The 13792-nt window shown below is 40.9% G+C and overlaps 1 protein-coding gene across 5 annotated transcripts in view; it reads left to right on the top strand.

Annotated features, from left to right (window-relative positions):
* grid2 (glutamate receptor, ionotropic, delta 2) overlaps window positions 1-13792 on the top strand; it is a 261431-nt gene that overhangs the window by 193595 nt on the left and 54044 nt on the right. For all 5 annotated transcript variants that reach the window (XR_005098888.1, XM_037259602.1, XM_037259603.1 and 2 more), the window contains 3 exons: window positions 2734-2835; window positions 7692-7889; window positions 8815-9127. Coding sequence is in view for 4 of the 5 variants with exons in the window: in XM_037259602.1 (XP_037115497.1) it covers window positions 2734-2835; window positions 7692-7889; window positions 8815-9127 (613 nt within the window). In the remaining variant the exon portion in view is untranslated. The remainder of the gene's footprint in view (window positions 1-2733; window positions 2836-7691; window positions 7890-8814; window positions 9128-13792) is intronic.

Below are 13792 nucleotides of genomic sequence, written 5' to 3'. Positions count from 1 at the left end.
GTGGGTTTAACAACAACAACAACAACAACAAAAAAGAGAGCTGTGAGTTAAGCGCTAGAAGACAGAAGGTAGGCTCACCGAGCAAGCTGTTTGGAGACTGCGCTGACACATGTTGCTCATCAGCGAGGGAGACCAAAATGAAGGAGTGGTGGTGGTGGTGGGAGGGGGGAGGGTGATGCTGGAGCAGTGAAATGGCTCAGCAGCTTGTCTGCTGCTGCTGTTGCTTTGTGCAATGGTGAGCAGGCATGAGAGAAGGAAGGCGAAGCAAGCGAAACGACAAACAGCAGCGGCAGTGTCGCACATAAAAGTCAGGAAGTGCTAGAATATGAATGAACGCATGTAGCATAGAGGGAAAAGCTAAGCCCCAACATAAAAATTTATATAAATATATATATGTGTAAAATATAATACAATAATATACTATATATGAGTGTGTGTTTATATACGTGTGTACATATATAGTTTTATTTTTGCTCTTATTAAAGGTCATACGTGTACCACGAGTGGAGTTGAGGGGGGGCAATGGGGGCACAGACCCCCCCCACCCCAGTCAGTGCCAGATAATTGACTTTCGAGATATTTCTGATGTTTCTGGGAGTTTTTATTTTTCCACACCCGTGTCCTCCTTAGTGAAGATATGTACGGTATAACGAATGTTAAACAGTTTTCTGAAATATTTGGGGGGTTTATAAATGTTTTTTTTTTTGTTTGTTTTGTTTTGCAGACCCCCTGAGATATCCTTGCTCCCCCTCCCCATGTCCCCCCAATGAAAAAAAAACTTGCCCCTCAAGTGATTTAATGTCACACTTCCACAGTTGTTGGAATAAAAGTAGTTTAAAAATAACTCCAAAGTAATGTGCTGCATTACATTTCAGAGATACTCATATTGTAATAAAATAAATGACTTATTTACTAAAATTGTGAACTAGTAAAACAGTAGGTTACGTTTGACTAATAGAAAAATGGAAAATGCAACAAGTGCATAAAGCCATCCTTGCACAGTATGTTGGAAAGTTCACATAATAATATAAACAACACAGGGACACAATATTGTAAACAAATAATGAAAACTTGCATGAAATGAAGTCATGATGCAGAGCTAATAATGTGAGATCCATAACATCTCACTTGTCATTTGGGGCAAGTGGCACCATGAGTGATGCGCATAAATCAACGCTCCTCCCTATCAAAATAGTTTCCTTTTGCAGGGACGCTGTGGTGATTTCCCCCGAGAAGCACATGGAACATTAAAGCGACATAACTCGAATTGTCTCGCGGTTTATTGCCATCGCATTTGGATGCCGTGCTTCTAATGACAAAAGAAAAAAAGTACAATCAAGACAGTTTTTAATAGCAAATGTATCTTGATGACTTTACAAACTACAGGCATTAAATTTCCTTTTAGTTATTAAAATTAAAAGTGTATGTCTGTTAATGTGCTTCATTTAGTTTCTGCTAGTTGGATTTGATCCAAATAGTGTAATTACAGCAGGAAATATGACATCACAGAGTTAAAATGCCATGAAATGAAATCATCTAAGTTGCTGCTTTTTCATACAAAACACCATCTTCGGTGACTTTAGTCCAAATGGACACCACGTGTTACGGTATAGTCATTGGCTAGCCGCTCGGCTTCGTGCGTGGAATCACATCTCACCGTAAATCCATATTTCAAGTGGCCTTTCTGTTTCTTCTCGGGCAGAGGCTCTTGTGTTGAATCCTCACTGGGCCTCTGCTCCATTGCAAAGAAACTTTCCAAGTACATCTGTTTATTTTACTCCTTTTGCTAGTTTGTGTATATACAATGGCAATCTGACATGCGTCAAGAGTCAAGTCTAGACAAATGTAACAGAGAACAGTCTACCAATGAAGTAACGATAGCTTAGTTAGCATTGCTTCTAAATTACCACTTGATGAAAGGCATGAAGAAGTGAACGTGAGCTGATACTGTATTAGCATTGTCAGTCCACAGTCTAGACACAAAGTCGTTAATACACTCCCAAATGCTTTTGTATTCCCACCGCAAATGCAACGAGGCCTTATCACAAGCTGTTGCGCAGATAAGCCGAGCAAATCACACATGCATGTCCACGTTACAGTTAATGCTGCCCTCATACTAAACGAAATGTCACAATGAAATATCGAGGAAATGAATTGATAGTGCAATAAACAACCCATAGGTAGGCCCTCAAAATTCACAGTTTTCACTGCAACTTCACTCACACATCACATTTCTTTCTGGCCCCCCTGTAAAGCAGAGTCGGACTTTGCATATCCCTATTGATTTATTTTATTTCACTTTTTGTGAGGAGTTTCACAGCATCAGATCATTTCCTACTGAGTTTCCTCTCGACAGGGAAACCGAGCTAGTTTGATCTTTGATGCCAAAAGCTATATTTTATTGAAAGTGTAGGCGGTAGGTACGCAAATAAAGAAAATGTGCTTGGGGAGCATTTTTAAGTCAATAAATCAAAATCACAGGTACACACTCAACCCGGGATAGATCTGTTAGCTTTGTGTTTAAAAGGAAAACAATTTGATGCGCTCGTATGTGCAAAAGTAGATCATAAAAGAAAGTAGGACAAAGGAAGATAAAATATTAAAGGGGTGGATATGTGTTTTATTGTTTTGGGTTTCACTTCCCTCTCCTGCTCGATGTTAGCAATTTCTCATCGAAATACATTGAATTCAAGTCAAGTAAATGCTCAACTCATCTTGTTTTGTTCACTACAGCTGGCCACGTGGGATCCTCTTCATGGTCTGAATGGCACGCTGACCGACAGGAAATTGGAGAACAATATGCGGGGAGTGGTGCTGAGAGTCGTCACTGTCTTGGTAAGGGCCACGGAAGGGCTGCTCTGAATAGGGCTTGAGATATTTTGAAATAAACATGAGGTATTTCATTTCAACACCTGGGAACTGCTTGGAACTATGGAAAATCGAATAATATGTCTTCTGTAAGAGGTTCTGTGAAGGGAAAAACACAAATAAGGGTGTCAAGCTGATGGTAGTCACTCCAATTCTTAGCCTGTCTCCCCTGGAGCAACCACCGCCGCCATTTGAGAAGATCCCGCAATTGCTTTTAACTTGCTTCACTGCTGTAAATTCTTCATATGCCATCTTTGAAGTCAGAGACGGCGGGAAGAAAGCGATGATGCTCAACATCTTTGTGGCAAACCCTTTCTTCTGCTTTCCTTTTTTCTTTTCTTTCCCCCAGTTAGACTCTCATGATCCTTTTAAAGGATGGAAAGACCTACAATGCTCTCATTAGTGTTGTCACGGTCTTTATGTGCTGGACTAAGGATGGGCAGAAGACTCAATTAACTAGTCATTAAGTTGAATGGAAATTTACCAGAACATACTGCTACATTCGATCAGATAATTGCGTCTTTGTCTTCAGACGTGGTGATGCAGCATGTGGTTGTTCACCATCCAAGTGTCTGTGATTACAAGGTGGCTTAATGTTTTTTTAGAGTAAGTGCAGGTAGAGGATGGAGGGAGGGAGGGAGGGAGGGAGGGAGGGAGGGAGGGAGGGAGGGACTGCACCTGCCATGTTTGTCAGAGAACACCATGGACTACTTCCTGTGTCTGTACAACACCGGCAGGGAAACATGGAGTTCAGAACATTCGCGCTCCCCCCATTTTACTTTCATGCTTTTTTTCATTTGACTGCACAGGATGAAAATGCCTCTAAAGGGACCTATGGAACAGATTGTTTCATGTTGCCTTGAGCCATCCGGTACTCCCATGTCGTTTACTATGCATGTCTGTACAGACCATCGCTCTCAAGGGTACCCCATGAACGGATGTAGTCATTCCATGTGCGTTGAATTAGTTATCGACCATTTAATTGTGGTATGAGATCATACGTATTAGAGCAAATAACTATCAATCCCATTGATTAGCAGAGCACCATATTGATTATTAAATGGTGGATACCCGGGGGACGTTGTCATAGCCGCAATTGTGTGTTCATGGTGCTCATTAGTGGAAGCCGCCCCCTCACAAATGAGTCTAAAATTGATATTTTGCCGCCGCAATAGTATCAGAGGCTTTTAAGTGCATCGGTCCACATTAAAATGTTTCTTCTTGACAAGAGCCTGAACGGTACAGACAGCCCATAAATTCCCTCGGTGACTCACCTCGCTCGCTATTTTTTGGCTTTTACGGCTGCACCGAAGTGACAGCCTTGGCCAAAGGGATTATATTTCCATGTTGTCTGCCTTTCCTTGAGAACTTGATATCTTTTATACTTTTCAAAGCCGCCCATAGAGAACATCCCGGTGTCAAATGATGACACCACACCGTTCTGAGAAAACGTTACCCAAAAGTATGAGTTGCTCTGTGATCGATCTTTTTTTGGACCGTGGTTAATAACTATTTTTAAGCGTATTCTAGCCCTCCATTTTTTTTAAAATTGTCCCTATAAGGTCATTTGTGTGATCTGAAGAACCTATCCAAGCTTGATTTGTTCCATATATGGACCATTTAGAATCTTCAATGAACCACACAAGTAGAAGGAGAACATGCAAACGTCACACAGGATTGACTTCTCCTTTAATAACTTTGATAACCGTTGTGTCACCTACTAGTGCGGATATTTGTTTACCCACATGTGGTGTTAGGTCACAATTCTTTTATTTAGGCTAGCATGTTAGTATTCAAGAAGAATTACAAATCCTTTTCGAGGGGCTTCAACTACATTTTCTCTCAGTCACTAACTGCGGCTATTAGTAGGGGGCTCACGTTGTAGTTTCATTGATTACTCACGTTTGAGCTATTTCAATGCTCTGACTATAGCTGAGGTTTACTGTGTGGTGTTCCTTGTTGTCTGCCCAGCTGCCATTTTGAAACGGACTCCGGCATATGGCCTTTTGCGATTTCTCATGTTCAAAACGTAAGAGATGCGACTGCCGCAAGAATTAATGTGTGCTAAAAGAAGACAGGAAGTGGAAAAGAAGTGTTGGGTGGGGACGGGGGGTTGCTTCCCTGCCCGCTTGCCGCATGCAGACGGATACGATAACATTTTTCACGCTCGACAAATAAGGAGAATTGTCGCCTTGATGGATGTGATGCTTGGCTAGACGGGCGGAGAGGAAACGCGGTATCTCTGGCATATGTTTAGGGAAAGACGGCGATGTGGCAGCGTGGAAAAGCACCAACTGGTATCTTGCAGCTGGTGAGTGGCAGGGGGGAAAAGCATGAGAGCGCCGAATAACAGACAAGGCATTGAAGCCTCAAAAAAAGGAACCGACTCGCACTGAAATTTTTAGGCTTAGAGATGTTTAGCGTGGAAAGCATCGACTTAGCATCGATTGAGGCCGGCAGCTGAAAGTCAGGCCAACCAAACCCAACTTTTTTAAAGATGATTAAATGAGCCTTGGCCGCTGAAAACTTTTAGCAAGTCTTAAAATCTGACATTATTGATTAAACCCAGTAGCTGGCCTTTTTTTCCACTTGACATTTTGTTTGAAGAGATTGAGGTCCCTTTTTTTTTTTTCCTTGTTGCAACAAACTGTATTCAGCCGCAAACTTCTCACCTCAAATGCACTTTTCACAGGATAATGAGCTCAACTAAAAGTCTACTCTGACATTTACACTTGGGGGGAGTCATCAAGTGCTCTCGTGTTTTGCTCGGTTTGTTACAAGTTGCACAAGTCAAGCTGTACATGTAAGCTGAACATGTCGGTGGGTATTTTAAAAAAGTGGTTCAGGGTACAGCGGGCTCGTGGTTAGCACGCTTGCATCACAGTTATGAGGCTCTGAGTGTGAAACTTGGCTCCAGCCTCCGTGTATAAAGTTTCATGCCCTCCCCCATTTACTCCGACTTCCTCCCACGTTCCAAAAACATGAGTTTTAAATTTACATGAATTTTCATTTTAAAGATTCAAATTGCCCTTAGGTGGTGATTTAAGTGTGAATGGTTGTCTGTGTGATTGCTTGCGATTGGTCGGTAACCAATCCAGCTCACACTCAACTGGATTAAGATCCAGACCAGCCACAACCTGAATGAAGATGATATTGAGAAAAAAAAAAAGATGATTAAATGGCTGCCAAAAGAAAGGCCATTCACTATTTTTAATAGTCTGTCAAATTATGCAAAAGCTGCAAGTGGCGCGATAGCATTCCTTTTGAGCCAATTAGAAACCTGGAGTTGTTTCTCCACTATAAAAGGCAAAGTACAAAAGAAAAGTAAAAAATCCACAGTGAATAAAAAGGAAATCAGTATAGTGTTCCTTGTAAATATCACTGAAAGTCAGATAAAACAACATAGATCAGGCCATAAACAAAACTATAAAGGCAACACAAAAACTAACATCTTATGAGGGTTTATAGCTTTGTAGTATTTTTTTGACTCCTTTGGAAAGAACTGAACATAACCTTATTTTCGTATCGCCACAACTACATCATTTTTCACTTTATGATTACCGTAATTTTCGGACTATAAGTCGCGTTTTTTTTTCATAGTTTGGGTGGGGGGCGACTTATACTCAGGAGCGATTTATATACATATATATGGGGTTTTTTCACTATTTTGGGCATTTTATGGCTGGTGCGACTTATACTCCGGTGCGACTTATAGTCCGAAAATTACGGTATATTTCCAAGTTTTCTCGTGGTTTTGTTTCATTCCTGTAACTTTATTTTAACCAATTTATTTGTAACCTTTTAACTTTCGCTATCACTATGGTTATTTTTTGGGGGATTTTACTTTTTTTAATATAGCTGCTATAGTGGCCATTTTGAATTCTTCAGTGGGGTGCAACTTAGAATTTGAAAATATGCTTTTGTTTGATTTTGCTGCTTTACAGAAAATGCATGTGGATGAAATCCGAGGAAACCTGTCATTACCATACTGGTGCACGTGCGTGCGTGTGTGTGTCTCTTTGTGTGTCTGTGTGTGTGTGTTTTAGTGGGGTTTCCTGCCTGGACTGATGGATGTGTTCAGCCCAAAAGGGTCTTGGCATGCGTGTCCACTCACTGCCTAATAGCTTATTGAACGGCCACAGCTAGCAAGGATTAGAAACCACCAAGTTAATCGCATCGTCTGTGTGTGTGTGGGGGGGTGCTCAAATGTGCTTCCATAAATCTAGCAGACGTATTGGTCCAAAACATTTCACTCATCAATAGTGAGGTTTGCATGAGCAGGCTGTAGAGTGAAAATTCCCCCATAAAATGAAGTGGGTTTTTTTTCCGTTTTCTTTTTTATTCTGCTTTGATGCTTAAAAGAGGTTGCATGTTTTCATGCCCTGAGCACTGCTTTTTTTAATTGCCTTGAATGTCAAATGTTTGCTGGATGTCTTTAACGTCAACAGGCAGCTGCCCTTTAGATGCCACACACACATATTGATGAGCAGTGGGGGCTGCGTCTGTCACAAGCACCTTTGAAAATACCGTACACACTGGGTTGGGGGGGGGGGTCCTTTGTTGGATGATTATATATTTGGAACGTTTGCAAAGCTACAGTATTCAGGTTGGATAGACGTTCCTCTTTTAAACGTCAATTCATGGAGCGACTATTGAATAAACGTAGGTGGCTTTAAGAACCTCTCGTCAGAATTGAAAAGGATTTTATTCTAAATATAATGCAGTAGGGATATCCAATACCATTTTTTTTCCGGACCAAAACCAGCACAAATACTCAGTTCTGTTTGTCCAACTCACTCCATCATTGTTTATTGACTTTCCAGGAGGAGCCATTTGTGATGGTGTCGGAAAACGTTCTCGGCAAACCCAAGAAATACCAGGGTTTCTCCATCGATGTCCTTGAAGCTCTCTCCAACTATTTGGGTTTCAAGTATGAGATTTACATCGCACCAGACCACAAATACGGCAGCTTGCAGCCCGACGGCCAGTGGAATGGACTCATGGGTGAACTTGTTTTTAAGGTGAAACAAATATTATCTACCTGCACACACGTGAGAAACTGTTAATAAATAAAGCAGCATTTCAAAGCCACATAATCGGATGAATAGAAATGAAAAGAACCGCAAAAGGATGCATTCCGCTCATGGAACACATTTCCAATATGTTGCAAAGATTCCACATTAATTATTTACACAACAGTTCACATGCAGCATTAGGTGCTGCTGATTTGGTTAGTAACAGTTCTAATGGCCCAACAGGTGTTTGTGTGGTAAAAATAGCATTTTTAATGGGAGATAATAACTTGGTCACTAGGAGGTGTCTATTTTAGGACTGATACTTGTTTTTCTATAAGAGTCATATCATGATTGTTGCTACACCTAATGAAATAATCGAAACACCATCATTGGGATGTCTATAGAATGTGGACCGTTAAAGGAGCTGTGAATATGCGTATTTACTACCTGTATTTTTTTAGCTATCAGCCACTAGAGGGTGCTCAATTTCATCTAGGTTCGCATTAGGAAGGTACAACTTGATGTTGGAAGATCACAGTATAAATACACGACAAAAGATGCAAGCAGATGTCAACAGCTGCTAGCATAACTCCAGGGACTGGAAACATTTTAATTAGGTCTATTTTTTTGTTAAAGCACATTTTAATTGCACTCACTGACTCATGGATGTTTCAAGTGCAAATTGTCCCGCTTACAGGCAAATTGATATTTTATTTTAGGCACCTGCACCAAAAAAAGGCCAACAAATTGAAGTGTGGCCAAAGCTGCTTTTTGGCAGAGTGCTACAATAGCAATTGATTACACTCATTCTTGTGATTTTTTTTTTCTTTTTCTAAACCGATTTTCAAAACGTGACAAATTCCTCAAACATATTACCGGTGTGTGTACCCCACTTTACATGACCCCTCATGTCCTTCTTCTTGACCCCCAGCGAGCCGACGTCGGACTCTCCGCCCTGACTATCACGCCAGAGCGCGAGAGCGCTGTGGACTTCACCACGCGCTACATGGATTACTCGGTGGGCGTGCTGCTACTCAAAGCTGAGCGCACGGTGGACATGTTCGCCTGCCTGGCGCCCTTCGACTTGTCGCTGTGGGCGTGCATCGCGGGCACTGTGCTGCTGATAGGCATTCTGGTCTACTTGCTCAACTGGCTCAACCCACCTCGACTTCCCATGGGGTCCGTGTCCTCCACAACGCTCTATAACTCCATGTGGTTCGTGTACGGCTCCTTTGTACAGCAAGGTACGTTCTCTTAAGCCGACATGTAAAGTATAGAATGTTCCCCTTCCCATTGTCTAAAAATGGGAATCACTGTGTGAAGATATTTAATTAAAGTCTCTCTGAACTGAAGATAATATATCTTATAAAGTTAACACGCCACAAAAAAAAACTGAAAAATTTGAATTAATTTTTAAAAAAGTTTTTTATGCTGAGTAAAATGAGGCTTCAACATTCAGGAAAATTAAAACCGGGGTGAGATTTGTGTCAAAATTGTTCCTAAAATCGCATTGGTGATTTTGATGTGTTTTTCAGATCCACATTGATATCCAAGATTTTCACATGTATTTTCTGATGGTTTTTGCATTTTTAACACACACACACACGCACGAACACACACGCACACACACCTACAGATATTCAAGTTCTAAAAGGCCATCCTTCCTCCATCTGCGAGAATTGCAGTCTTTATATGATCCTTTATAATGCGTTTATTTAACACAATTAAAAACACAAAATATGTCAGTGCAAAGAGAGAGGTTGTTTTTATTTAGTAAAACTAAAAAACTAAACATTAATTATATTATACATACAATACATGCAGGTGGTAGTGAAACAAGAAATACTCACACTACTAGTTTTTATGTTATTTTCATTGCGTGGATCCAAACAATGGATTTCAACTCACCATCTGCACTCAATAATAGGAAAACACAAGTTAAGAAATATTTGTCCCAACAGGATTGGCTTGCAGGATAACGACCTCCGAGTTCTCTCTCCTAAGATTCCCCACGATCCACCAGTAGGTGCTCAGGTGCAGTTATCAGGGGGAAGGATTTGATATGAAGAGTCGTAACCTTGAGAAGAGCAGAGAGCGAGTGAAAATAAGATTTGCCATGATTGAGTTTGATTCCCACGGTGGATCGCATGGGGCCATACAAAAAGTCAAGACATGTTGGAACTTTTAAGTATTCAATCCACAAATTACTTACCAGCAAAACAAAGCGCCGTGAGAAATATGTAGCAAAAGCTCTCGTCGTATTCCATTGTTTTTTTTAAGCACGCCTCGTAGCGACTGTTGCATTCAGTGTATCTTTCCGCTAAATTCTGTGGATTTGTTGTCATATTTTTTCCCCCCAAGTTTTCTTTTTCCCTACAAAAAACCTGCTGAATGAGGCCTTGATGAGCATGCCGCCCTTCGCTCAATAATCCTCCATCTTACTGTAGCAGCTAATGGTGCTAATGATGATCCACGCTAATTGCTGTTTGATTTTTGGCAATCATTTCTCTTTTTAGGGGTAATTAACATTTTAGTCATGGTGTCATTAGTGAGGAAAACAAGTGAGGAAGGATCTCATTTTGAGCAGCTTGTTGTTGAGCTGTTGTGCATGAAAACGCTGTTGTGTGTGTGTGTGTGTGTGTGTGTGTGTGTGTGTGTGTGTGTGTGTGTGTGTGTGTGTGTGTGTGTGTGTGTGTGTGTGTGTGTGTGTGTGTGTGTGTGTGTGTGTGTGTGTGTGTGTGTTTTTGTGTGTAGGTGTGCATGCGTGTGTTTGTGTGCATTTGTGCGTGAGAGGGAGGAGTGGTCACAGGTGATTCGTCACTGATTTGGTGGGCCAGAAATATCTCGCTTACAATTTCGCCAAGCGTGAACACTCATCTCGCTGCAGGGTCAAGTTGTGCTCGCTGTAAATAGTCACCTGGAAAGCAAAGACAACAAAATACCGTGTACTTTGTAAATCACACAATAGGTACTTCAGACTTATTATTGTCCATATTTAGAATCCGATCTTTAAAAAAAAAAAGCGGCATGTCTTAAATCTCTGATTAAACGATGTGTTACTTATCACCTTTTTTTTATTAAGTTGTACAAGTTATGCTACAGGTCACATTAATATCGGAAAACATTTTGAAATCATTGCTCTTAGTCTCATTTTTTTTCCCATAGCCTGGCATTTGAAGAGGAGTTTGTAGATAGCAATTTGATATCCAAAGGGTGTTACCAAAGGTGATAAGACAATGCCTTATCTTTAGTCCCCCTATATTTGTTCAGGTTCTGTATTTTAATCCGCTTTTGGACCATAAAGTTCAATGCTGAACTCTCGTTGTACTGAAGGGTACTTTTTCCTTAAACATCATTCACTTTTACTATTTCATTTCATCCAGTTCTGAAATTGGCTGGCAAAAAAAATTTAAATACTCTTTTTAGAGGACTTAGTGTGTTTCGACTGCGGAATTGAACACTGGGTCCGTTGGACGTAGACCGCATTCTCAACCGCCCAACAGACCAATCAAAAAGTCACTGGAAACACAAACAGGTTATTTACACTCCAGCTTCCTAACAACACCTTTCTAATAACATTTGTACATCATCCTGGAATCTAAGCCTTTGGGAACGTGGATGATCAGAGTGAAGTCAAACACCCCAATGTTTTGCTTTGGGCTTATTTACGCTGACTGAGCGTGAGAACAAGGTGCATACTAAGAGATGACATACTTTTTTCTTTTCATATCTTCGGTCTCCTGTTGTTTTTGTTCCTTTGGTTCCTTGAAATTTCCCTCTCGCATATTTCTTTTATCTGTCATCGTGTTCTTTTCTCCACTCACTTTATTATCCGCATGTGTCATATTTTATTTGGATTCCTTACTCCTCTTTGTTAAGGATTCAAATTTTCTCTAACTCCACGTTGGAGAATGGATGGGTGGAACACTATGGCATTTCTAAACCTAAAAATGCATGAATTGTATGTTTTATGTATGATGATGGCAGCACGGTGACACATGGTTCGCACGTCTGCCTCCCACATTCCAAAAACATGCATGTTAGGTTTTTTTTCGAGCGTTGGGGTGAAGGCCAGGACCACCAGGTCCCACGATAGGAAGCAAACAGATAACATTAGCAGAGTATTGACTGGCCACTGTGCACAAGCTGGCCAGAACAAGACCCTGCAGGGAAGGGGAAATGTGCTCATTTGCAGTCTTCCACACCAGCGTTTGGATTTTGAAATGAGCCACCAGAGGCAGTGACTAGAGCGAGAGCTTGGGAGGGGGGCGATGAGAGGGAGGGGGTGGCACGCAAGGACTCCAGAATGCAGAAAAAACACACTCACCCAAAGGCGTTTGAGAGAAGGAGGCTAGACGTGACAGGAAACGAAAGTGATTACTTCACTTGCAAATACTGTAAGCACAGCGGGACCTTTAAGTTTGGACACAATCCTTAATGGGATGCTGGCCAACCTCCATATTGCAAGAAGTCATTTAGTTACCAGCATGTTTACAATTCTTCACTTGATGGTTACATTTATAATCTTGGAGTATTTTTCATAACAATATTTACTGTAGTTATGACTTTACTACTGTATTTCTGGTGCCTTCCAAATAAAAAAGTCAACTTTAGGGGTTCCACTGCATAGACACAAACATGGACACTTAAATGTGGCTGTCTGACTCGTGGTGATGTAATCAAGACTATACTGTTTTGATCATACATTTGAATAACTCAAGTTTGTGACATGGAGTAAAGATAAGGCTCTGGAATGATACACCCAAAATAAAGCAGGAAGTGCTTTTTTAAATCCATAATATCTGTAGGTCCCACTGTCAGTAATAGGTCAGCAAAAAGTGGCGTTATTCAAACATCTGAATCATGATTGACTCAACATTATCATGGAAACATAATAGACTTCATAAAAAGACCAAAGAAAAAAATCCCATTGCCTTAAGTCATTTGGGGCCAAGCAGCAGGTACTCCTTCTGTTTTTTTTTTTTCTCTTTACTTCTGTCATCCTCAGTGAGCTGCAGCATTGTAATGCCTCATGGTTCAGCTGCTTCACAGTCACTGCAAAATCTGGACTGAGACACTCGATTAATTTTTGTTGGTAAGATTGTGGGCCAACCTCTGAACGTAACGTTTGAAGCCACCTATCACAATGCCACCATGCAGTCGGCTAGAATATCATTTCCAAACCTCAACCATGTCTTATCCGGGCACCAGAACTGTGTGCCACACTTTAATAACAGGTCCGTCATCCATCAGTCAATAAATTAAACAATAAGCTTTCGAAAAATGTTGTCATGTTGCAAATTGCTTTACTTTTTGTATAACTCCAAGAACTGGACTTTTTGTTTTTTTATATATAAGAAGCACTTATTGTATAGCGGGAGGCTCTTTTACGTAAACTGCATTAATCCCAGACAGAAAGAAAAAAAAGAAACAAGGTAGGAAGGAATGGAAAAGCAGACATGGTCTTTTGCATGTTCTTTTAATCTTCTGTCATGTTTGGATACCTCCCTGTCTCCCAGTGTGCGCTATCGCTCACTTCCGCCTTGCCGTTGTCCCGACTCAAACTGTTCATCTTGAGCTAAAGTGGAAGAGTCACAAACAAAACTCGTGTGTCGCGTCGAATAAGCCTCGCATAAATATTTCCCAGGCGCTCTCTTTTGTTTCACTTAGTCGTGACACACCCGCAAGTTAGTATCCTGACCTGTGGGAGGTAAGACCATGTACATGTGAAATTCCACTCCAATCCTCTAGGTAGCGGCAATGTGCATTTGAGCTGTTCAACAATCGCCATACAAAATAACAAACAGGACAAATTTATGTGAAAGATTCATGTACTAGGTAAATCATTTTAGCAGAAGTTAAATGATAGGTTGATAAATCCCCGTATGGCCTTATTAATTGCGCTTTTG

This window comes from Syngnathus acus, chromosome 9, assembly GCF_901709675.1.
Source record: "Syngnathus acus chromosome 9, fSynAcu1.2, whole genome shotgun sequence".
In the NCBI taxonomy this organism is placed as follows: Eukaryota; Metazoa; Chordata; class Actinopteri; order Syngnathiformes; family Syngnathidae; genus Syngnathus; species Syngnathus acus.
The sequence above is the reverse complement of the archived record's forward strand: the minus strand, read 5'-3'. Positions and strand labels throughout refer to the sequence as shown.